Source organism: Asterias amurensis, chromosome 13 (genome assembly GCF_032118995.1).
Source record: "Asterias amurensis chromosome 13, ASM3211899v1".
In the NCBI taxonomy this organism is placed as follows: Eukaryota; Metazoa; Echinodermata; class Asteroidea; order Forcipulatida; family Asteriidae; genus Asterias; species Asterias amurensis.
Window position 1 is genome coordinate 8,797,506 of NC_092660.1, and position 23,221 is coordinate 8,820,726.

Here is a 23,221-nt window from a genome sequence, read left to right on the forward strand (position 1 = left end):
ATGGGTTGCATCTTGCAAATGGCTTGTGTCTGCCAATCCGTTATACTAAGCCCCCCATTCCCTGATCCATGTCCCTACCAACAAACCCGCAGACACATGTCAACAGTGATAGCGGTAGCGTAAGTGAAAAGTGAGATAGGTTGTGATAGTGAAGCTGCTATGATGTGAATCTTGGATTTAGAGGTAAGGATGACTCCAGAACTATGAAAAACATTTAAAAATTAATTTGTAATGCCAGAAATAGTGGGAAATGACACACTATTTGTTCTTATAGCTCTTCTTGTGCCACAGCTTTCACATTTCAAATTTTGAAGATGGCGTTCGGTGGCCATATTGGATTTCGAGGTCAAAATGGTCCCTTACAATTAACACTCCAGTGTATTTGCCATGCCAGATCTAGTGGAAAAGGATATCTCCTTTGTCCTTCTAGGTCATCTCGTGCCAGAGCTAATGAAAGTTATGTTTTTCAAGATGGCGTCGGCGGCCATATTGGATTTCGAGGTCAAGATGGTCCCCAAACCTTACAATAACCACTTCAGTGTATTTGCCATGGCCCATGCCAGATATAGTGGAAAAGGATATCTCCTTTGTCCGTCTATATAGGTCATCTTTGTGCCAGAGCTAATGAAAGTTATGTTTTTCAAGATGGCTTCCGGTGGCCATATTGGATTTAGAGGTCAAGATGGTCCCCAAACCTTACAATAACCACTCCAGTGTATTTGTCATGCCAGATATAGTGGAAAAGGACATCTCCTTTGTCCGTCTAGGTCATCTGGTGCCAGAGCTATTACAATTTATGTTTTTTCAAGATGGCGTCCGGCGGCAATTTTGGATTTAGAGGTCAAGATGGCCCCCAAACCTTACAATTACCACTCCAGTGTATTTGTCATGTCAGATATAGTGGAAAAGGACATCTCCTTTGTCCATCTAGGTCATCTGGTGCCAGAGCTATTACAATTTATGTTTTTCAAGATGGCGTCGACGGCCATTTTGAATATTGCGCAATAAAAAAAGTTCCTATCACATTTCAGAGGTTCATAGGAGCTAATTTTCCTTTTAAATGGTTCCTGAAGTCAAATCCATCGAGAAAAAAAGGTAGCAAAAAATGGTCACGGAATCCAAAGATATGACCCTACTATTTGGACAATTCCCTTAGACGAAGTGACGAGTTTTTGTTACGATGCGAAGTGTCCCGAAGGTGCTAAGAGTACGAAGTTGCAACGAGTACGAAGTGTCAGACAACCTACATGTGGTATTCTACAACTACAATATTATACACGAAATGGTCATTTTCCAAGTCTACGCATACATCGTGAAGATCCGTTTTTTGAAATCTCTGAACTCCACTGATTGATAATTTGACTTTCCGATAATTTGTCAGCAATAAACTTTCACCAAGAGTAAACTAAAACAAAACTTTTGTGAACACTACTTTTTAATCTAAGTTCTATTTTATTCGGATGGTGACGACCGAATAACCAAGTAAATGTACGAACAGTATAAGATTTTTTTATATAAAATTTAATCTCCATCTTTAATCTGACCTCAAAGTATAAAATTCACCGCATGACAAAGACCAACCTCTTCTTCTGTAAATGCACAGCTTTTAGAACCATATAACTGTGTACTAAATTAATAATTACTTTGTTCTTTAACATGAGTCTTGTTTAAAGGCACTGCACACCTTTGGTAAATGTGAAAAACCAGTCTTCTCACTTGCTGTATCTCAACATATGCATAAAATGTGAAAAGTTGAGCTCAACATTGGAAGAAAAAACACCCTTGTCACTTAAAGGCAGTGGGCACTATTGGTAATAACTCCAATCATTGTTTTGCATAAAACCTTACTTAGTAACGAGTAATGGGGAGAGGTTGATAGTATCAGACGTTGTGAGAAACGGCTCCCTCTGAAGAAATGTAGTTTTCAAGAAACAAGTAATTTTCCACGAATTTGATTTTGAGACCTCATATTTAGAACTTGAGGCCTCGAAATCAAGCATCAGGAAGCACACAACTTCGTGTGACAAAGGTGTTTTTTCTTTCATTATTATCTTGCAACTTTGATGACCGATTGAGCTCAAATTTTCACAGGTTTGTTATTTTATGCATATGTTGAGATACAGCAAGTGAGATGACTGGTCTTTGACAGTTACCAATAGTGTCCACTGTCTTTAAGTTGTGTGCTTTCAGATGCTTGAAATCGAGGCCTCAGCTGTGGTCTCGAATTCAATTCAATTATTTTAGTTAGAACTATTTATGACTTCTTTCTCAAAAACTACGTTACTTCAGAGGGAGCCATTTCTCAAAATGTTTTATACTATCAACACCTCTCGTAGTTTTAATGGTAAAACTTATTTTGAGTAATTACCAATAGTGTCCAGTGCCTTTAAACAAGTTGTACAATCACGTGGAGCCTGACCACTTCTGGGTCAGTTTGACCCGGACTCTAGTCAGCCAAAACGAAACAGAAAAGAGTCAAACAGACACAGAATCAAAATATAATCTTTACACGACCTCAAATTGTTGTACCGTTGTATCACTAAAACTTAAAAACTATGATTGTGCCCCATCTTAGAGTAGATACTTTGACACAGATACAAGAAGGACGTCATAATCAATAGTGCCAAAGGAGGCAGAAAGATCAATAAGTGTCAGAAACAAAGCCGACATTTTGCATCAATGACCTTTGACCTATGCATCTCTTCTGACGTCATCAGCCAGTTTTTCCAGAGTGCGCATGAGTTGTTGCTTCTCTTCCAATGGGGAGTCCGTGTCCAGTTCAGGTTTATGCATAGAAATGACCGAACGATCTGTAATAATATGAGAAAAGTAAAGACATTAAGAAAAACAGGGTGTCTATTCAAAATTCGAAAATTTTATAAGGTGAAGGTATGGGTATGGAATGGAATTTGGATGGGGGGGGGGGGGCGGTAATATATAGATACGCACCCAAATAAAACTGCGCACTTGGTCGTTGAGCGACCTTCTCTGCAACACACAGCCACACGACGGTATCCGCACCCTGTTCCGGTGCGCGCAGTTTGCCCTTTCCACGGTCCCTCTCAGTCACTCGAAGCCCCAGGAATTTGTACAACAATGGCGTGTCCGTAATCCCAGGACGCATTGCCGAGAAGTGCACGTTCGGATACTCCTTGGCCCACATTTCAGTCATGATCAGTTGTTGACGCTGCATGTATGGATGAAATGTACATTACGTCATTAACCGCCATTTTGGAAAAGTGCACTCGTGTGCGCGCTACGCACGACTCTCAGCCAATGATGGCTGCACGTGTGCACGTTTCGTGAAAGACGGCGGTCAATGTAGGGGTCTATAGATTGGGGTTGTATTGAATCGTAAATCTTATTCTTGCAAAAACTTTCACACTAAAAATGAAATGACCGACAAACGTAATTATTGTGTCAAGGGACAAAAATGAAGGAAAAAAAACAAGATTTTATTTGGCAAGAAATATCAGTCAGTTGTCAATGGAACTTCTTCGAAAGTGAATAATTATTCTATACTCTGTGACAACTGTAACTGTATTCCAAATATTATAGAATCGTTTTACATGTCCTAAAGAAATAAACGGTTGTCCCCGGTATAAATAGGTAAACAAATACATGAGAATGAAACTGTATACCTTGCTACGTGTATAGCAATCGTGTCCATCGAATGGTTCCATGTGTTCGTTGTTAAGATCGGAGAGATTTAGTTTTTCTGGGTAGACACCGCATGTAGAAACCATGACCTGTCAAAAATGTGAACAGTACTTTTATTTTTACCTATAACACCAAATAAGAATCTGTTATTTTTTCCAAGGATTTTATTTTTGTTTTACAAACTTGTCATTCCCTTGTAAAAATGACACATGTGTTTAAAGAAATCTTAAAAACTGATGGGCAAAGGCCGTTCGTTGAAACGTAACTGGTTGATTATTTAGCTTGTACTTGTCCATGTGTATTTGTTCGAGCCTCAAAGTGTTACGTCAAACGTTATTCAGGCGTAATATTTTACGTCGAGTACTCACCACTCGTGATCCAGGCGTCTTGTTGATGGTCGGTAGCAGAGTCTTCGTAAGGAGGTACGGCCCCATGGTATTTATTGCAAAGTTTTGTTCAAAACCGAAGTCCGTAATCTCTCTTGTATATATTATATCTGCAGCATTGTTCACCTTAATAACACGATAATTAAACAAAAACAATAAAATGGCATTGCCTATAGAAAAACACAGAATCACTTCTTTGTAGGGTTTTAGTAATAATTACACATTTTGTTAGAGTTTTGTTACTCTTTGTAGAAAAAAACCCACAATTTCCACATATTATTTGAATTGACCTTTGGTTCAAAGATAATGATGGTAGAAAGCTTCCCTTAAAATATTACTTGCTGTGATGTGGTGTAGTTTTTGAGAAATTAGTAAAACAATGTCACGAAAATAATTTCGACCCATGCGACGAAAATCATTTCAGCAGGTACACTGTATCAACCCGTATTGATATTTAGATACCAGAACTGGTAAATACTTTGTAATGCTCTCTCATGAGACGAACATTATTTCCGTGACATTGTTTTACTAATTTATCAAAACAACAGCACCTCAGCAATCCAGATTTTAAGGGAAGATTTCTACCATCATTATCTTCAGACCGTGTGAGTTAAGGTGAGACAGTGGACATTTCGTTTTGTGTCATACAAAAAGTATCCAAACCCCTTTAAGGGGCCTGTGTCGTCATGATCAAACAGGCCATGTACATGGAATTGTGAACTTTCACCCATAGTAATGCTGCACGCACGTGCCCTCACATGCAACCTCAGAGTGCAACCTCACATGTAAACAGGGCTTTTTCATGACAGGCACCTTTAAACTAACAAAATAGTTGAATAGTCACTTAATTATGCTGAAGGTGCTTCAACATTCAGTAGTTTCCTGCAAAGTATATGTGGGACTGCGTTTGAGACCTTCTCTTTTTTTACACAGCACCTTGTAATGGTTTACAAGGTGCTAGCTGTGGCGCAATATGCGGCCAATAAAACTTGGAACACCGGGGCGAATTCTCTTTTCGATTAGTGCACTGGGTTCTTCTACGTACGTTACTCAACCCAATGGACAAACGGCCGTTAAAGCCCACCATCTATGCATGTCTAAAACGCTATGTTTGTAAAGTACAATCAAGTCGTAAACTACTTTGACTGCAAATTTCTCCCACTTTATACAAATCACATATGCCTACTACGACTTCATTTTATTCCTTACATTAACATGACAGGGCTCACCAAAATGATGACTTTGTCCAAATGTGGTGATTTGAACATGATATAGAAAGGTTTGCGGTAACACCATGTAATGACTATCTCTAATGAGTTGGGGTGGTTCTGAAAAGAACCGTTGGTTTCAACTCGGCGTTTCGATCAGTATGTTCTGATCGTCTTCTTGAGTTTGGTAAGCTTTATGTGCTTTTGTATGATATATTTTGGTGCTTTTTCCGATTTGTATTTCTTGTTATTTTGATGTTTTTGATGTGTTTTTTATCTCCGGTCGAGTTCACTATTAACGTGTGCTCATCATGGTTGTTGCCTTTAGTGCCCGTTCTCGTCTCTTGGTGTTTTTGCATCTGATTTTTGTCATACATAAGTCACGGGTTCAAACCTTTTCTGATGCTGTGACTGTCAGAAATGAGTATTTTGTGTCTCCAGACCAATACATGTGTCTGACTAATTTTGTTGTTTCATTTTCACCCTGTTATGGGGTAACATTACAGCTGTGCCGTACTGGGTTTAATTTCTCTAAAGTTCCATTAGTAAAATGGTCCAAACATGGCCAAACTACTCTTGTTGTTCCTGGTCATGACCCTCCACATGACATAACAATATTTATGGATATTGCTGTTAACCCAGGCCCTCGTATTGGATCCACTAGTAATGACGAGTTGCATTTTATACATTCAGATAGTTCTCATTCTATAGAATGTCTAGTAATTCTACTATAATGTATTCCCGTGGTCAGCTTTTTAATATCCGTAAGACTTCTTGTCACTCCATTCAGCCTGGATTGCTTTCTATTCTAAAAGCGAATGGAATTATTCGGTTCAGGGGTAATAGAGCGGGTCATCGTAACTATAAGTGTAAAATTCCTGTTCAAATTGGTCACCGGCTTGATTATGTTCATAATGAGAGAGCTTTGGAAAACCGCACTCCTGTCCTTAAACACATTGTTGTAAATCCTGCCGATCCCTCTGATGATCTTTTTAAACTCTGTTGCTTAAATACCAGATCTCTTAAAAATAAAGCTGCTAGTTTTGTTTCTTATGCTATTAATAGTAAGGCTGATTTGTTTGCCCTTACCGAGACTTGGTTTACAGATATTGATGTTGCACACAAGGTTGAAGCAACCCCACCTGGTTTTAGATTGCTTGATCATCCCTGGAAAAAACGTGTGGGGGAGGCACTGCTTTGTTGTTTCGTGACCATTTGAATGTCAAGAAAATTGCTGAAGATGAACTAGACTCATTTGAGTTTTCAGAATGGTCTGTAGGGATTAATTCGTCTAAATTACGACTTGTAATTATTTATCGGCCTCCTTACTATGCTAGCCAACCTTGTACAGTTAATCAGTTTATCAATGATTTTGCTGATTATTTAGAATCCATTGTTTTATCTTCTGAACCAGTTTTAATAACTGGGGATTTTAACATTCATGTTGACATCTCTGATGATCCAAACACTATACGTTTTTTTGTCACTTCTTGAATCCATGGGTCTCCAGCAACATGTTAACAAACCTACTCATGAGATGGGTCACAAACTTGATCTTGTTATTACCAAGAAATCTGACATGGTACAAACTTGATCTTGTTATTACCAGGAAATCAGACATGGTTCTAAACAGCCCCCGACACCTCACAACCTCGATTCTGATCATTTTTCTGTTATTTGCAATTTTCAACAAAACAAGTCTGCTTTTCCAGCTAAACAGATTGTTTATAGGGATATTAAATCCTTTGACGTTAATTGCTTGAAAGGTGACTTAGTCTCTTCTAGGCTGTGCAGAGACACTCCTCAAGGTCTTGAGGAGCTTACCAAGTGTTATAATACTACGCTAGCTGGTGCCTTTAATACACATGCCCCATTAAAGTCCAAGTTGGTCACCGCTAGGCCCCGTCTTCCTTGGTTTAGTCAAGACATCAACTCTGCCTTGAGGATGAGGAGACGTGCAGAAAAGAAGTGGCGACGAACATGGTCTCTGATCTTTCAGAATATAAGCTTATTAGAAATAGGGTTACCTTTCTTCTTAATAAAGCTCGCTGCAGTTTTTACAAAGACTTTATCGAAAGTAATAGTTCCGACCAGAGGAAATTGTTTAGATCATCTAAAAAGCTGCTTGGGCATAGTGTTGACGTCCTCTATCCACCTTTTTAAGATAAACTGTCTCTTGCCAATGATATGGGTAGCTTTTTTGTAAAGGAAATATCTAATATTCATGCTAAACTTGATGACTTGGAAGTTTCAACCTCTGTGGACAGGCCGTTATATTTTACACCTGAAACAATGTCCAGTAATATCCTGTTTGATAGTTTCATACCCTTAATCGAGTCACAGGTAAAACAGCTTGTTGTCAATTCTTCTAAGGGATCATGCGCTCTGGATCCCATGCCTACTAACCTTGTGGGTGAGTGCCTTGATGTTTTGCTTCCAGTAATTACCAACATTATAAACTCATCATTAGTTTCTGGAACATTTCCTACTGACTGGAAAGAAGCTTTAATATGTCCTTTATTAAAGAAACCCAATCTTGACATGAAATTAGAAAACTACCGTCCAATCAGTAACTTGCAATTTATTTCTAAATTAACTGAGAGAGCTGTTTGTGACCAACTTTATAGTCATTTGTCAAAACACTCCATGTTTCCGGTTCTCCAATCATCTTACCGGAAGCATCATAGTACAGAAACGGCTCTTATTAAGGTTAAAAAATGATTTACTGATGAGGATGAATTCCCAACATGTTATTCTGCTTGTCCTTTTAGACCTTAGTGCAGCAGCGTTCGATACTGTTGATCATGTAATTTTGCTGAAACGTCTTCAGTCTAAATGTGGAGTCACTGGCAAGGCCCTTGATTGGTTTTCGTCCTATTTGTCAGATAGAAGTCAGCGTGTATCCATTCAAGGTACCTTATCAGAGAAGTTTAACATCAACTGTGGTGTTCCTCAGGGATCCTGCTTAGGACCATTTTTATTTATTGTCTATGCCTCTAAATTGTTTGACATCGTTGAGCATCATTTGCCTGATGTCCATTGCTATGCCGATGACACTCAGCTGTATCTATCTTTTAGACCCGACGACAATGAATCTTGTCAAGCTGCTGTGACTTTAATCGAAGATTGCATTAGGGACATCAGGCAATGGATGATACATGACCGCCTTTTAATTAATGATGCTAAAAGTGAATTTTTGATCATCGGATGCTAAAAGTGAATTTTTGATCATCGGATCAAAGCAGCAATTGAAGTAAATTAATATTAATTTCCAATATAATGATAGGTGAAGCTACTGTTTTTCCTACATGTGTTCGTTACTTGGGGTCTTGGTTCGATTCTGAACTTACAATGAACACCTACATCAATAAATCTTGCTCTGCAGCCTTTTTTCATCTTCAAAACATCAAACGCATTAGTCAGTTCCTTACACAAGACTCTCTTTTAAAACTCATTCATGCATTTGTGACCAGTCGTCTTGATTATTGTAATAGCCTTTTGTATGGTCTGCCAAAGTCACAGATAGCTAAACTACAAAGGGTTCAAAACGTAGCTGCCAGAATTGTTTCGAACACACATCGATTTGATCACATCACACCTGTACTTCGTCAATTACATTGGCTGCCTGTTTCGCACAGGATTCATTTTAAAATCCTGTTGTTGACATTTAAAGCTATTCATGGTCTTTCTCCAAAAGTATATACAGGATCTTGTTTCCATCCGCAAAGTATCTTTTTATAAACTTAAGTCAGGGAATAATGGTATTTTCTTGGATTATCCTTCTGGTAAAATGTTGACTACATTTGGTGATAGGGCTTTTTCTGTGGCAGCCCCTAAGCTGAATGCGCGAACAGAAACTCATCTCTTTTAAATACCGCTTTTTAGCTTTTTATGTCTTCTTCTATGGTCACCTTGCCAGTTAGTTTAGAATTTTAGCATAGCTAGGGTTAGAGGCGTCTGTCTCCTGAAAAGGTCAAAACATTACCGATGCCAGCAGAGATAGGCCTATGTAATAAGTAACTAATTAGTTCTCTGTTGGCGGGACAGACGTATCCCCATACTTTTGTTTGGGCACTGGCCTGGTGACCAGTCTTTTTTCTTTGTCTTTTTCTTCCATTCTGTGCTTTTTAACAAGTGGTCTGCGCCTCTGATCATTTTGTGTTATTATTATTATTATTATTATTATTACTATTACTATTACTATTACTATTACTATTACTATTACTATTACTATTACTATTACTATTACTATTACTATTACTATTACTATTACTATTACTATTACTATTACTATTACTATTACTATTACTATTACTATTACTATTACTATTACTATTACTATTACTATTACTATTACTATTACTATTACTATTACTATTACTATTACTATTACTATTACTATTACTATTACTATTACTATTACTATTACTATTACTATTACTATTACTATTACTATTACTATTACTATTACTATTACTATTACTATTACTATTACTATTACTATTACTATTACTATTACTATTACTATTACTATTACTATTACTATTACTATTACTATTACTATTACTATTACTATTACTATTACTATTACTATTACTATTACTATTACTATTACTATTACTATTACTATTACTATTACTATTACTATTACTATTACTATTACTATTACTATTACTATTACTATTACTATTACTATTACTATTACTATTACTATTACTATTACTATTACTATTACTATTACTATTACTATTACTATTACTATTACTATTACTATTACTATTACTATTACTATTACTATTACTATTACTATTACTATTACTATTACTATTACTATTACTATTACTATTACTATTACTATTACTATTACTATTACTATTACTATTACTATTACTATTACTATTACTATTACTATTACTATTACTATTACTATTACTATTACTATTACTATTACTATTACTATTACTATTACTATTACTATTACTATTACTATTACTATTACTATTACTATTACTATTACTATTACTATTACTATTACTATTACTATTACTATTACTATTACTATTACTATTACTATTACTATTACTATTACTATTACTATTACTATTACTATTACTATTACTATTACTATTACTATTACTATTACTATTACTATTACTATTACTATTACTATTACTATTACTATTACTATTACTATTACTATTACTATTACTATTACTATTACTATTACTATTACTATTACTATTACTATTACTATTACTATTACTATTACTATTACTATTACTATTACTATTACTATTACTATTACTATTACTATTACTATTACTATTACTATTACTATTACTATTACTATTACTATTACTATTACTATTACTATTACTATTACTATTACTATTACTATTACTAATACTATTACTATTACTATTACTATTACTATTACTATTACTATTACTATTACTATTACTATTACTATTACTATTACTATTACTATTACTATTACTATTACTATTACTATTACTATTACTATTACTATTACTATTACTATTACTATTATTATTATTATTATTATTATTATTATTATTATTATTATTATTATTATTATTATTATTATTATTATTATTATTATTATTATTATTATTATTAAAAGATAGTCATAACATGGTAATACCGCAAACCTTTCTATATCGTATTTCCACCATGCAAAGTTTCAAATCCTACTGATTTGAACATGGTAAACCATAGAGAAAGGACCACTCTATGGTAAAACAAAATACGTTTAAAGGCACCTGGAAATAGGAATTTTTTTTTCTTTTAAACATAAGAGTATATGTTTATTAACAATAAAACAATTTTTTTAGTAATTATTTGTCACGATTTATATGTTGAAAAAAAAGTGCTTGGGGGTTGACTCCGCCTACCCCTTTTGTGACGTAGGAAAAGGAAGACTTTGCCTCGATCAAACATAGACCCCCCACGATGCGTAGATAAACACACGTGCAAAAGTACATGTAATTCTAAGACGTGAGTTTTTACGCTGCGAAAAAGGTTTTTTTCTGGCATTTTTCCGGCAATGCCGACCAGGTGTATTGCTGCTGGATGCAGCAAAACAACTAAAGATGGGGTCAGTCTGCATCTATTTCCTGCAGATCCCAAGTATAAGCGGTTGTGGGCTACGAAAGTCAGATTAACTAGAGCAAAGTGGTCCGGTCCGACGTCTTTTTCAGCGCTTTGCAGCGAACACTTCGAGCCGTCGTGCTTCGAATCCGGGATACACCACTCATTTGACATGACGAGAAGAGCCATTCTTAAACACGACGCCGTCCCAACAATTTTTCCAGCTGGTGGGAAGTCGAAGAAGGTATCTGAAAGACGTGACGAACCCAGAGGAGCATTTGCTAAACGTGAAAAAATGTGGGTAAGTTTGAACTTTGCGGGTATGTTTTTAGCTTTTGCCAAGTGACACGATTTTTTGTTGGTACCGCATGCGATTCACCGTGCGTGCAGGTCCTATGTGACCGTCCGCACATTATACAGCAGCCATAGTGCGTGCGTGCAGTCTGCTCCGTGGCCGTATTTCTATAATAATACGTAGGCAGACCCACATCTTACAACCCATTTGGTCACTAAAAAGTCGCATAGTTAAATAAAAATAGCAGCAATAGCTTTTGTAAAAACCACTAGGCGTTCAACATGTTCAAGTTTCAATGTACGTATGTGTGTAAACTCGTGTCTAAATTTGTTTTGATGTGCCATGTTCCCAGACGTAATGTACGGGGCCTGACTACAAATTTTCTCTTCAAATATCGCGCCTTGAATTACGTAACGAACAGCGCCCTCTCGGGTCGGGGCCTACTCGTAAATTTGTAAATACAATCAAAACTAATATTTTTAAACCTTAGTAAATTTTTTATTCACATTCCTCTCATAAAAACACATATTTTAGTGACAAAAGCTTTATTTTTAAAAAATACCACTTCCAGGTGATTTTAAATCAATTACATTCAAGTTTGTCGTTTACTGTGGGGAATGCCATCTTGTTTATGACCCGCTGCCTGGTAATCGTGAGATGTCGGGCGCCTCATGGATATGCATAAAGATGACGTCGGGTAACTTGCGACGCTCAGCCAATCAATAATGTGTACCATGTGAAGCTACTTGCAACGTCACGACCTAGTACACGCGACGTCACGCCATGCATATTCATAACTCTTCAAACAGGCCTGACTTGCCCATCTAATGAATATGCAAACTTATGCAGATCAGCCGGCGCCATGTCAAAAGTGATAAAATTAAGACAATTCCATACCAAAACATGAAGCTCCTTCCAGTCCTTCGCGAACTTTGTTGCAAATTCGTAGACCTCTCTGGGCTTGGATAGCTCCAGTACGTGTAGATGTATGTTCTGGGACAGGAAATAAGAATGTGTAAACAATAAAGGGAAATAAACACACTTTCTTCATTAATGATAATATCGGAATTTAGCAAATTTAGAAGTTGAAAAATGAGGGGAAAAGATCGTACAGAGTATTGAAGCGTTTGAATTACTGAAGAAGAAAAACCCAGATAATATGACCCGTTCTAAGCAGTGGTGTACAGACTATTAAAGAACCTGAATGACAAAAGGTACTCGGCGGTCTGGCTTCCTACCCCTCCCACATTTTCGAAAGCTCCCAGCCCTAGGCCTACATATGTCCTTGGCTATGTTTTTTTAGTCACCGCTCTATAATAATACCAGATGGAAAACTTACTTTAGAGTCTATTTTTCAGCCCCCCCCCCCCAAAAAAAAAAAAAAAAAAAAAAAAAAAAAAACCCTGCACTTTTATGCCGGTGCTGGTATGACACTTGGCGTTAAAACAAAACAACAGCGAGTTTTATTTTACAGTAACCTTGACGTGTAGGCGTATCTTTATTGTTTTATGATCATACTTTATGGATTTTTGTGGTTAACATTTTTTGTTGTTGTAAAGCGCCTGGGAGCATTTTTAATGGATTTGGCGCTTTATAAATGTTTATTATTATTATTATAGGCGTTAAAAAACACATCAAGTTGTATATGCTGATGGATAATAATAAAACAGCCACGTGATGGAAGTCATGCTCACTCAGACGACTTTGCAGTTTGCCACGAAATGCTATTTTGAGCGGCAAATTAATGTTTTTATCCTGGTGCCCCATTCCCCAACAAAGAAATAAAAAGTATTGTCAACCCAAAATTTCGATGAACTGAAATTAAATTTAAGGAAGATACGTTAAACTGATAAAGCATGCAAGTCATCAAACAGTGTTTTATGTCATTTTGAACGCCAATGTTTTTGTTTTGTTTTCTGACAGGAAAGTAAAGAAATCTGACAACTAACTTTTATGTTAAAACAAATCTTATTTGCTTGCGTGAATTTACTTCTTTATTGTGCACAAAACGGAGGCTATTACAACACCCATTCCTTTGATTCTATCTGTTGATTGGCCGAGAGCGTGTCACATGGTGTTGTGTATTTTTACTCTTGTACATGTTCACCGACCAAAGTAACTACTCAATGGACTATTGAACGATAGCCTAATAGCAACCGATGTACTAGTGCATGGAAACCCTGGTACCCAGACTACATTGACTACCATTGACTTAAACGAGCTGCTTGACAACCTCGAACCCGGTGTATGAACAACACTATGTGCATTTGAAATACGGTTTAGAGAACGAACGTAACAGCAGTAGTCTGGTACCCTCTTATTATGTCAAAACTCGGTGTTTCAACGTAAGATTTTAAAGTTCTTGTTTGACGATTGATTGTGCGCGACGTACGTAAAGTTTTTTGACGATTCTGCCAGGAAAATGGAGGACAATGAGCCCCGTCCGCGATTTGTTTTACTTATTGAAGATGAATTACGAGATGTTACCGACTCAGCAGATTCAAAGAACACTAAAACCAGCATAAAATACGTCGAAAGAATTGTTCAACAGTACTGTTCTGTACGCAACACAACGTTGGAGATAGTGGATCACATGAACAACGAAGAATAAAGGCGTTGTGTGAATTAATTTGTATTAAAGTATACAGATAGAATCAAAGGAAGGGGTGTTATAAAACAAATATTGACTGCTTTGTCTCGTGGCATAGTAAAACTAGTCACTCTCGGTGGTCCCCGGAGCAGCCTAGGCGAAGCCGAGGAAAGATAGGCTGCTCCGGGGATCACCTCGAGTGACTAGTTTTACTATGCCACTCGAAGCAGTCAATCTGTGTATACTAGTGACCAAAGATTATAGAGCGCCGAAGGCCCAAGATGAGGAACTGAAGCTTTATCTATTGTTGGAACGTGAAATACGCATGGGCGCCATTTCACCAAGTGAATGTTTTGTTTTCCATTGATAGAAATGGTCATTGTCTGCACTAATCACCGCTGTTCAGAGCTCTACATCGAGTGCCAAATAGTTTTGCGCATGCGCGAGATTTTCAGAGAGTCCAACATTAGATAAATTATTCACAGCAGTGACCCCATCGCTGTTTTGTGCATGTTTCTATGACTTTAACGATGAGTTTTGTTGGCGTTTGTGAGTAAAATTGAATTTCCCTGATATTAAAACAATGTTTGTTGTAGAGGAAAATTATTATTCTATCAAATTATTCCGTTTATGTAGCAGCAATTCCTCTGGATTAATTAAAATCAGTGGGATTCAACCAACGTTTTTCTGACGCGGCCCACATGTTTCACATACAAACTAAACAAACGCATACAATGCACAATGTTTATTACAGTTTGCACACGTCACAAAAAGCGACAATTGCCCAATGCTTGTGTACATTACTCTTGATAAAAATGCTTCACCAGAACGTCGTCATGTGTTACAAAAATAAACAGGGAATTGTTTTCAAAGGGTTTGCTCTCTCAATTTTGAGTGGAAAACATTAGTTGTTATATATTTCTTACGTGTGAGGTCTATTTCTCAACAAGAAAATTCACATTACGTAGATTTTGAAGGATCAATTCGACTCAAAATCCGACCATCGCAACTAACTTCATTGCATATTCATGTTTAGTTTTCCATCTTGGCTTTTAATTGGTCAAAAATCGCGATGACCCCAGATCGTTTTCAACGGTTGAAAGGCTATGTTTTGTTTACGATTTTGACTCAAGAGAGCGCTCGTCAACAACTTCGCACATGCGCAAAACTAACTGTCAGCGAGTAAGCAGCGGTGTAATCTGCACTAATCTATTGTTGTATCAAAAGAGTTACTTGCCGAAATGACGTCCAGTGGGATTTCACAATTCAGCCCGAGTTCCGCATCTTGCGCCTACGGCGCTCTATAATCTTTGCTAGTGACTGTTATAAACTCGAAAAATGTAAGTTTCACTAATCACTAATCGACTGCGGATCACTCACCTCGTTCCCAGTTTTCTCAACAACCTCTTTCCTCGTTTCCTCGTCCGCATACTGGCAAAGCATATGGACTGTGCCACCTGAAAATTCAAGCATTTTTTTTTATTGCATGTTCGCTTCAAACAAAGCTAAAAGACACTCTTGGTAAGGGGCTAGGCTGCAAGAGAAATGATTTATTTAATATGAAATAAAACTCAGAGGAGCTACAGATGGAAATGGACATTTTTCTTTTAAAAGTCTAGATTGTAGGAGTGGGGGGGGGGGGTGCATGCACCACTCAATGAGATCGAAATGGATAACAGTATGTGGAATAATAATAACAATGGTAATATTTTTAATAATAAATGCGATTTATATATTACCTAATATAAAGTATCTCTAAGTGCTTTACAAATAACTCAAATATATAACCTAGTAAATGATGTACAATTAACTGAATTAATGCTGTTCAGAGAAAAGGTGGGTCACTTCAGGGCACTTTTGTATATTTTAAATGAGGTGATTCAACGAGTGTGATGTGGGAGATTGTTCCAGAGAGTGGGAGCAGACGCTATAAATGACTGGTTTCCGTAGTATTGTGTGTTGAATCTTTGAATTTGAAGGAGATGTTGGTGTTGTGAGCGAAGGGAACGGGTTGTAGTGATGAGGGTAGGGAGATCTGTGGTGTAGATTGGATAATAAAGCTGTTGGAATGGTAAATTAATCTACATGATGAGGTATATTACACAAAGTGTACAACAAAATCCTCCCTTTCCATGGACGTTGTCCATCTTCCCAGGGCTTACCTCGTTTAGCAAGTTCCATAGTTACGCTTTTCCCAATGCCTGTGTTTGCTCCGGTCAACATAAATGATTTGCCAGACAAATCAACTTTCAAGTCATTTTCGTCAAAGTTCTTTGAAGCAGCCAGAAATTCAGGCCTTTTTGGAAAGAAATGAAAAGAAACAAGAGGGGGATAAAAATGGGACGCAAAGACAATTGAGGACTGAAAGCCATTTTATAGTCGAAATAGTTGTTTTAGCATCAAAACTTACTTGTGGTTATAACGAGCAAGGCATGGAGAGCTATTGATACATAACACATTGTGACATGGTTCCCTTTAGAGTATATAGCGTATAGTTTTTGAGGAAGAGGCAATTTTTCACGTAAGAAGACTTCTGCTGAAGCCTTTTATTATCCACAAGGCACAAAACATTTTGCAACGAACGTTTTTTTTCTTTCATTATTTTCTTGCAACTTGATGACCAATTGAGCCCCAAATTTCACAGGTTTGTAATTGTATGCATGTTGGGACACCAAGTAAGAACACTGATTTTTAAATATTACCAAACATGTCCAGTGCGTTTACGTTTAAAATAAATGGAAATTAGAAAACCTTTTTGACAAGCCTACAGCAGCGTTTGATTGTATCAACCATTTTGTAAAAAGAAAAATTCACTCCAAAGTTACGTGGTTTTATATTTAAAAAATGATAGTTTTCTTACCCCTAATTTGGGTGTACGCTAATCCAAGATTGTGAATTTCTGTTACCGATTATTTACTTCTGCGTTGATAATAATTAATAGATTTTCGGTGGTATCTCAAAAACATGACTACTTTTAAAAATCAATTTTTCACATATTAATTCAATTGTGTATAGCAAAAAGGTATACGTTGCCTTTAAATTATTATCAGAGTGGAACCATAAACAAAACATTTAAAAAAATACCGGTATCTTCTCCTGAAGACAAACACAGTTTTGTTCGAAACGTCGAGACCTCACACAACAGCTGTTAGAGGAAACACAATTTCTTTTATATTAAATTTACTAAAAGACAGATTGGACACTATTGGTAAAATGTCAAAGACCAGTCTTCTCACTTGGTGTATCTCAACATATGCACAAAATAATAAACCTGTGAAAATTTGAGCACAATTGGTCGTTGGAGTTGCGAGATAACTATGAAAGAAAAAAACACCCTTGTCACACGAACTTGAGTGCTTTCAGATGCTTGATTTCGAGCCCTCAAATTCTAAACTTGAGGTCTCGAAATCAAATTCGTGGAAAATTACTTCTTTCTCGAAAACTACGTTACTTCGGAGGGAGCCGTTTCTCACAATGTTTTATACTATCAACCTCTCCCCATTACTCGTAATCAAGAAAGGTTTTCATGATGATAATTTTTTTTTGAGTAATTACCAATAGTGTCCACAGCATTTAAAAGGGAGATAGTAATCCATCAAGGGACCATTTCCCCCCCAAATTAAGCAGATTATGCCTGCATGACTTCACTTACTTGAAATCTGCGAGTTTTTCCATTACGACATCCAGTGTTAAACGGTCTCCAGCGAAGTAATGTGGTAGGTTTAAATGTTGTAATTTCTTTTAACTACAACGGAGCTCCGTGTCTATAAATGCAAATTTGTTTGCTGGTACTACGGAAGTGTCGGTAAACAAAAACTCATAAGGGTTTAAATTCTACGAAACACAAGAAGCTCCAAAAACATTCCATTATTACCTAATCTATTGCTGGTATGCACGAAGTACTGGGATGTACGAAAGTACTGGCATGTTGGATTTCTATGGACCGTTCCGGCTTTCCACTAAGCTCCGCCCACCGCGCACGTGAGCAAGACACGTGTACGAACACTCCCAATGACATTCTGCACGATTCTGCCGCGCGTGCCAAATATACGCGCACGCAGGACCGAGTTTGTCCGACCACAATCATTGCTGTGATTGTTCAAAATGGGTGAACGCGCACAGTTTGATTGACAGGCCGGATCGGTCCATTACACCGATCCATTAGGCTCCGCCCACGACGCACGTGTGAGCAAGAACACGTGCACCTCTCCCATGCCTTTCTGCACACTCTGCCGTGCGCACCAAGCATACGCGAACGCATGTCAGACCTTATGGACCTTTTCGCCATAGATATAGAATAGAATAACTAGATCGGCCGCGCGTAAATACGCAGGTTCTGGCATGGGGGCTGCCATTGCCTATCTCCCGTGTACATTTTCTGTGCGTTGCCGTCAGCACGTGACTTTTTGCCGTCAGCACGTGACATTTAGCGCGTCAAAGGCCTATCTCCCGTGTTCATTTTTGCGCGTCGCCTTTCGAACGTGAAATTTTTACCGCGTCCATGGCGAACAGTTTTATTTTCTACACAGGTAATGGCGCGTATGTACGCGCGGCCGATCTAGTTATTTAATTCTATATCTATGCCTTTTCGCAAAAACTGGGGCGCGCGCGTAAAGCTTGGAATTAGGTGCATTGTGGTCCAGCTGGTATCCAAGTTTGATCCATATCTATCCCACAATGCACCTCATTCAACAGTCTGCGCTTGCGCATTGGTATTTGCGATAAGGTCTGTTGTCGGACCTTCGTTGCGTTGTGATTGGTCAATACGCAATGGGGCGGAGCTTAATGGATCGGTCTAAGATGGAGGGGGGACTGGTGCATAACATACAAGAGTTGGAGATCTATGGAACGCGAGATCTATTTTCTCTCGTTCTCCGTGGTGTACAGATGCGAGGCCCTTACTATCGTGAAAGTTTCCCCCACCAACAGTCGGGCAGAAAGGAATGACAAATAAAACAACAGTTTTACTCTTCAACTATTTTGTTCGTTAAGTTCTGACACCATAAAATCACTGTCAGCGAGCGGCTGCATGCAGTAAAGTGCGTGGATCCGTTTGGCGGAAGAATACCACAAGGATTTATAATAATCTTATAAAAATAAAACACTTTCAAATTTGCCAAGAGATTCATATTACACAGCAGGGAAAAAAGAATGGCTTTGTATAGCATTTGTTTTATAAAACAAACGACATATCTTTTTGTATTCAACTTTCAATGTACACTGCATCATTGAGGGACAACATGATCAGTATATAATATGTTAAGTGAAATTATGACTGGATTAATTAGCAACAAGTGCGTTGGATGGAACTTTAAATAAAAAGTACACTTATAATCTCTTTTGATGGCTCTGAAAAGAGCCGATTAGGTCTCGACACATTTTGAACAGCATACTATGCTTCACTAGATGGCCTCATCTTCCCTGGGAAATCAAATACGCTTAGAGTTTTGTTACCGTCGCCTCGCTCTTCCCGTTGCCTTGCGAAAGCTCGCTATTAAAATAGGCTGGAGGAGAATGACTCAAAAGAGGCGCTCTCAGAAGAGGTTAGACACAGTTTGCCATAATTATGGGGGGGGGGGGGAATCTCCGAGTAACAGAATCTCCTGCCACACAGGGCTGCACAGCGATGCATTACGTAAGGAACACGTTACCTTGGGTGATCGGTTGAGTTGGTCTTTGAAAAGCGTTTGTAACAGTTTGTTATAAAATCCATTATGGTTAGAAAGATGTTTTAATATACAATACAATGATCCACACAAAGTTGCCTCGAAATTGCACGGTTTTCCTTTTACTTTGTGAATTAAGACGGTCGGCCATTTATCTGGGAGTCAAAAATAATTTACTCCCATATATGGCCGACCGTGTTAGTCAACGAGGTGAAAGGAAAACCACATAATTTCGAGTGATACTTGTGTGGATCATTAAATTCTACTTTAAAAATATCTTTCTAATTATAATGCATTTTATAACAAACGGTAACAAACACTCTTCAAAGACAAACTCTTCCGATCCAATGCAACGTGTTCCTTTAACTGCAGTAAAATCGATTCCATCAAAGGACAGTCCTAACCACCTCAGCACAATAAACAAAAAAAACCAAAAACACCAAAATCAGATGCCAGCTGTTATTAATATGGCATCAGACACGCAATAATAGCCCAGTTTTCTATGGTTCCATACTGGTTTGTATTCTGGCTGCCATGAATCTGAAAACAATTGAACTCAATCCAATCAATGGATTTATGGACCAATCGAAAACACAATGACGTAGTTCGAGTGAAAGGAACTAGTGACAGGATGGAGCAGTTCGCCTAAAGTGCATTTTTTTTTTAAATTGTTTTTCGTTAGCATCACACGGATTTTTCTTCTTCAGAATGCCGGGGAATTTACAAAAGAGTAAGACCACTCCGGATGGATGTTATACCAAAGGGTGGAGATGCTTTCTTTTAGGGCTTATTTTATTCCTTTGGGGTCATTCCGTGTCAATTCAACACGCTTTGGACCTGACCCTCACGGATTTAAATGAAATTCGGTGTGCTGATTGGACTCCCTCAGAAATGCCCGAATCCAAATTTTATGTAATTCGGATCATTATTTTGGGAGATACGGCTAATTAGCATGACCTGCTATGTTTGGACAATCATATCTCCAAAAGTAAAACACCTACAGAGATAATATTTACATCATTTTGAAGCTCTTGACATGGCCCACATTTGATAACATAAAATCAAAAAATTTCCACACACCACCGAAAAAATACGCAAAAATTTGACCTTTGACCTTGATTTGCGAAAATGCGTATTTTTCAAAATGCATAATTCTTTTTTTAAATGCAAGTTTAAGATGTAAGCAACAATATTCTGAAAAAAATGTGATGGGCACTCTTACAGTTTTTTTGTTATGATTTTTTTAACATTGGCTATCAAGGCCAAAACCATAAAAACGCATTGTACAACATACACAATGTACACAGTGTACAAAGTATTGTGTGGTAGTGTGTACACGCACATTAAAAACCATGTCACCCTGGTAATAATGTGGAGTCCAAAAGTCTGTTTTATGACATGACTTAATGAGCTAATTCATTTCATCCCCTTGATTTAATATAGGAGACACTGTGTATCAGACATACCTCAACATGTTATACAATACAATGTGAATACTCTGTACACTGTACATGTACAGTGTACAGAGTATTCACATTTAGTGCTTTAAAAGTCAATTCCCTGGAGGATGGATCATAGAGAAAAATGTGTTGTGACCCATTTAAATCACACAGCAAGAAAATAGGCAGGCTTAGACCACGTATCAGAAAGGTTTATATTGGAGCATCCAAGTCTTCATTTCACTCGAGCACAGTTTATGCACCGGCTATCGCAAGAAGATATCTGAATTGTCGCCTGAGAAAATACTCTCAACAACTGAAAGTTCTAGCAGTGATCCAGAAGTTCAGGCACCATCAATGTCATTTGCACATCAGGATGTTTTTGTGCAGCCAAATACCGACATTAACATTATCAATGACGCTATGACAATTTTTGGTGTATCTCCTATCATAAGTAAGAAGAAAGTTCATGGAAGTTACATGGAAAACAAAGTTAAGAGAATAGAGACAACAATTAAGCAGAAACTGGAAACTGCTCCAGGAAAACAGTTCGGTGATGATGAAAGTGAGATGATAAGTCAGTTGAAACAAAAATTTCATTCCTTGACCAAGAAAAGTGAAAAAGTTCAAGTCTTGACCGTCTTACCAGTGAGTTGGAGTATCAAAAGAATAGCAGTTTATTTTTGGAGCATTAAACTACATGCCAAGAAAAGCAAAGAAACTGGTGAATTAGCAGGGAATGCTTTCCATTCCAAATCCTAGCGCTGGAAATCTCTTTCATTAAAAATGGTGCAAACTGTGAGAGACTTTTACTGGTTTGAGTCCGTCAGCAAACAAATGCCAGGGATGAAAGACTTTGTATCGGTTACTGTTGATGGTGAGAAGAAACATCTCCAGAAACATCTTGTTCTTTGTAATCTGAAAGAAGTGTTTGAACTTTTCAAGGAAACAATCCTCCTGAAAGTTTTGCTGAAAATTTGCTGAACTTGGGCTGAAGCAGTGCATCCTTGCCGGATCTAGTGGAATGCATTCAGTTTGTGTTTGTACTATACATCAAAATGTGAAACTCAAAATGTGAATGATTATCTTTGAACTTCTAATGTACTTGTATCATGTACACATCACTACACATAATACTGTACATGTACATGTACATACATGTACATGTACAATGCGTTTTTATAGTTTTGGCCTTGATAGCCAATGTTAAAAAAATCATAACAAAAAAAATGTAAGAGTGCCCATCACAATTTTTCAGAATATTGTTGCTTACATCTTAAACTTGCATTTAAAAAAAGAATTACGCATTTTGAAAAATACGCGTTTTCGCAAATCAAGATCAAAGGTAAAATTTTTGCGTATTTTTTCGGTGGTGCGTGGAAATTTTTTGATTTTATGTTATCAAATGTGGGCCATGTCAAGAGCTTCAGAAAGATGTAAGTATTATCTCTGTAGGTGTTTTACTTTTGGAGATATGATTGTCCAAACATAGCAGGTCATGCTAATTAGTCAAAAGTTCGTTAAGCCGTATCTCCCAAAATAATGATCCGAATTACATAAAATTTGGGATTTGGGCATTTCTCAGGGAGTCCAATCAGCACACCGAATTTCATTTAAATTCGTGAGGGTCAGGTCCAAAAGCGTGTTGAATTGACACGGAATGACCCTTTGCATGGAGTTGAGTAGCATTATTTTAACATATAAGCCTGGTGGAATGCATGTATTTTGTAACCAAAACAACCAGACTGAGTGCAGGCGAGCGCCCTTGATGCTCAGTGTGCCTCGGTACTCAAATTTATCACACAGGCTTACTTTGGATTCTAGAGGAAAGAACGAGGATGTGTCAAAAGGGATGGTTGTTCTGCC

At 37.3% G+C, this 23,221-nt stretch overlaps 1 protein-coding gene across 1 annotated transcript; it reads right to left on the reverse strand.

Annotated features, from left to right (window-relative positions):
- Positions 1–1,122: 1,122 nt before the first annotated feature.
- LOC139946075 (dehydrogenase/reductase SDR family member 12-like) lies at positions 1,123–18,031 on the reverse strand. Its single transcript, XM_071943675.1, has 8 exons — positions 17,903–18,031; positions 16,413–16,546; positions 15,631–15,707; positions 12,558–12,653; positions 4,029–4,172; positions 3,642–3,749; positions 2,950–3,187; positions 1,123–2,810 (listed from the first exon to the last, which is right to left on the reverse strand). The coding sequence occupies exons 1-8, from the start codon at positions 17,923–17,925 to the stop codon at positions 2,692–2,694; spliced, it is 939 nt and encodes a 312-aa protein (XP_071799776.1). The 5' UTR covers positions 17,926–18,031; the 3' UTR covers positions 1,123–2,691.
- Positions 18,032–23,221: the final 5,190 nt, after the last annotated feature.

Excerpts from the sequence above, each read along its gene's own strand:
- LOC139946075 (XM_071943675.1), bottom strand. The coding sequence starts at position 17,925 with ATGGAAAAACTCGCAGATTTCAA. Across the intron at positions 16,547-17,902 it reads GAAAAACTCGCAGATTTCAA|GCCTGAATTTCTGGCTGCTT; the intron begins GTAAGTGAAGTC and ends CTTTCCAAAAAG. Across the intron at positions 3,188-3,641 it reads ATTGCTATACACGTAGCAAG|CGTCAACAACTGATCATGAC; the intron begins GTATACAGTTTC and ends CCATACATGCAG.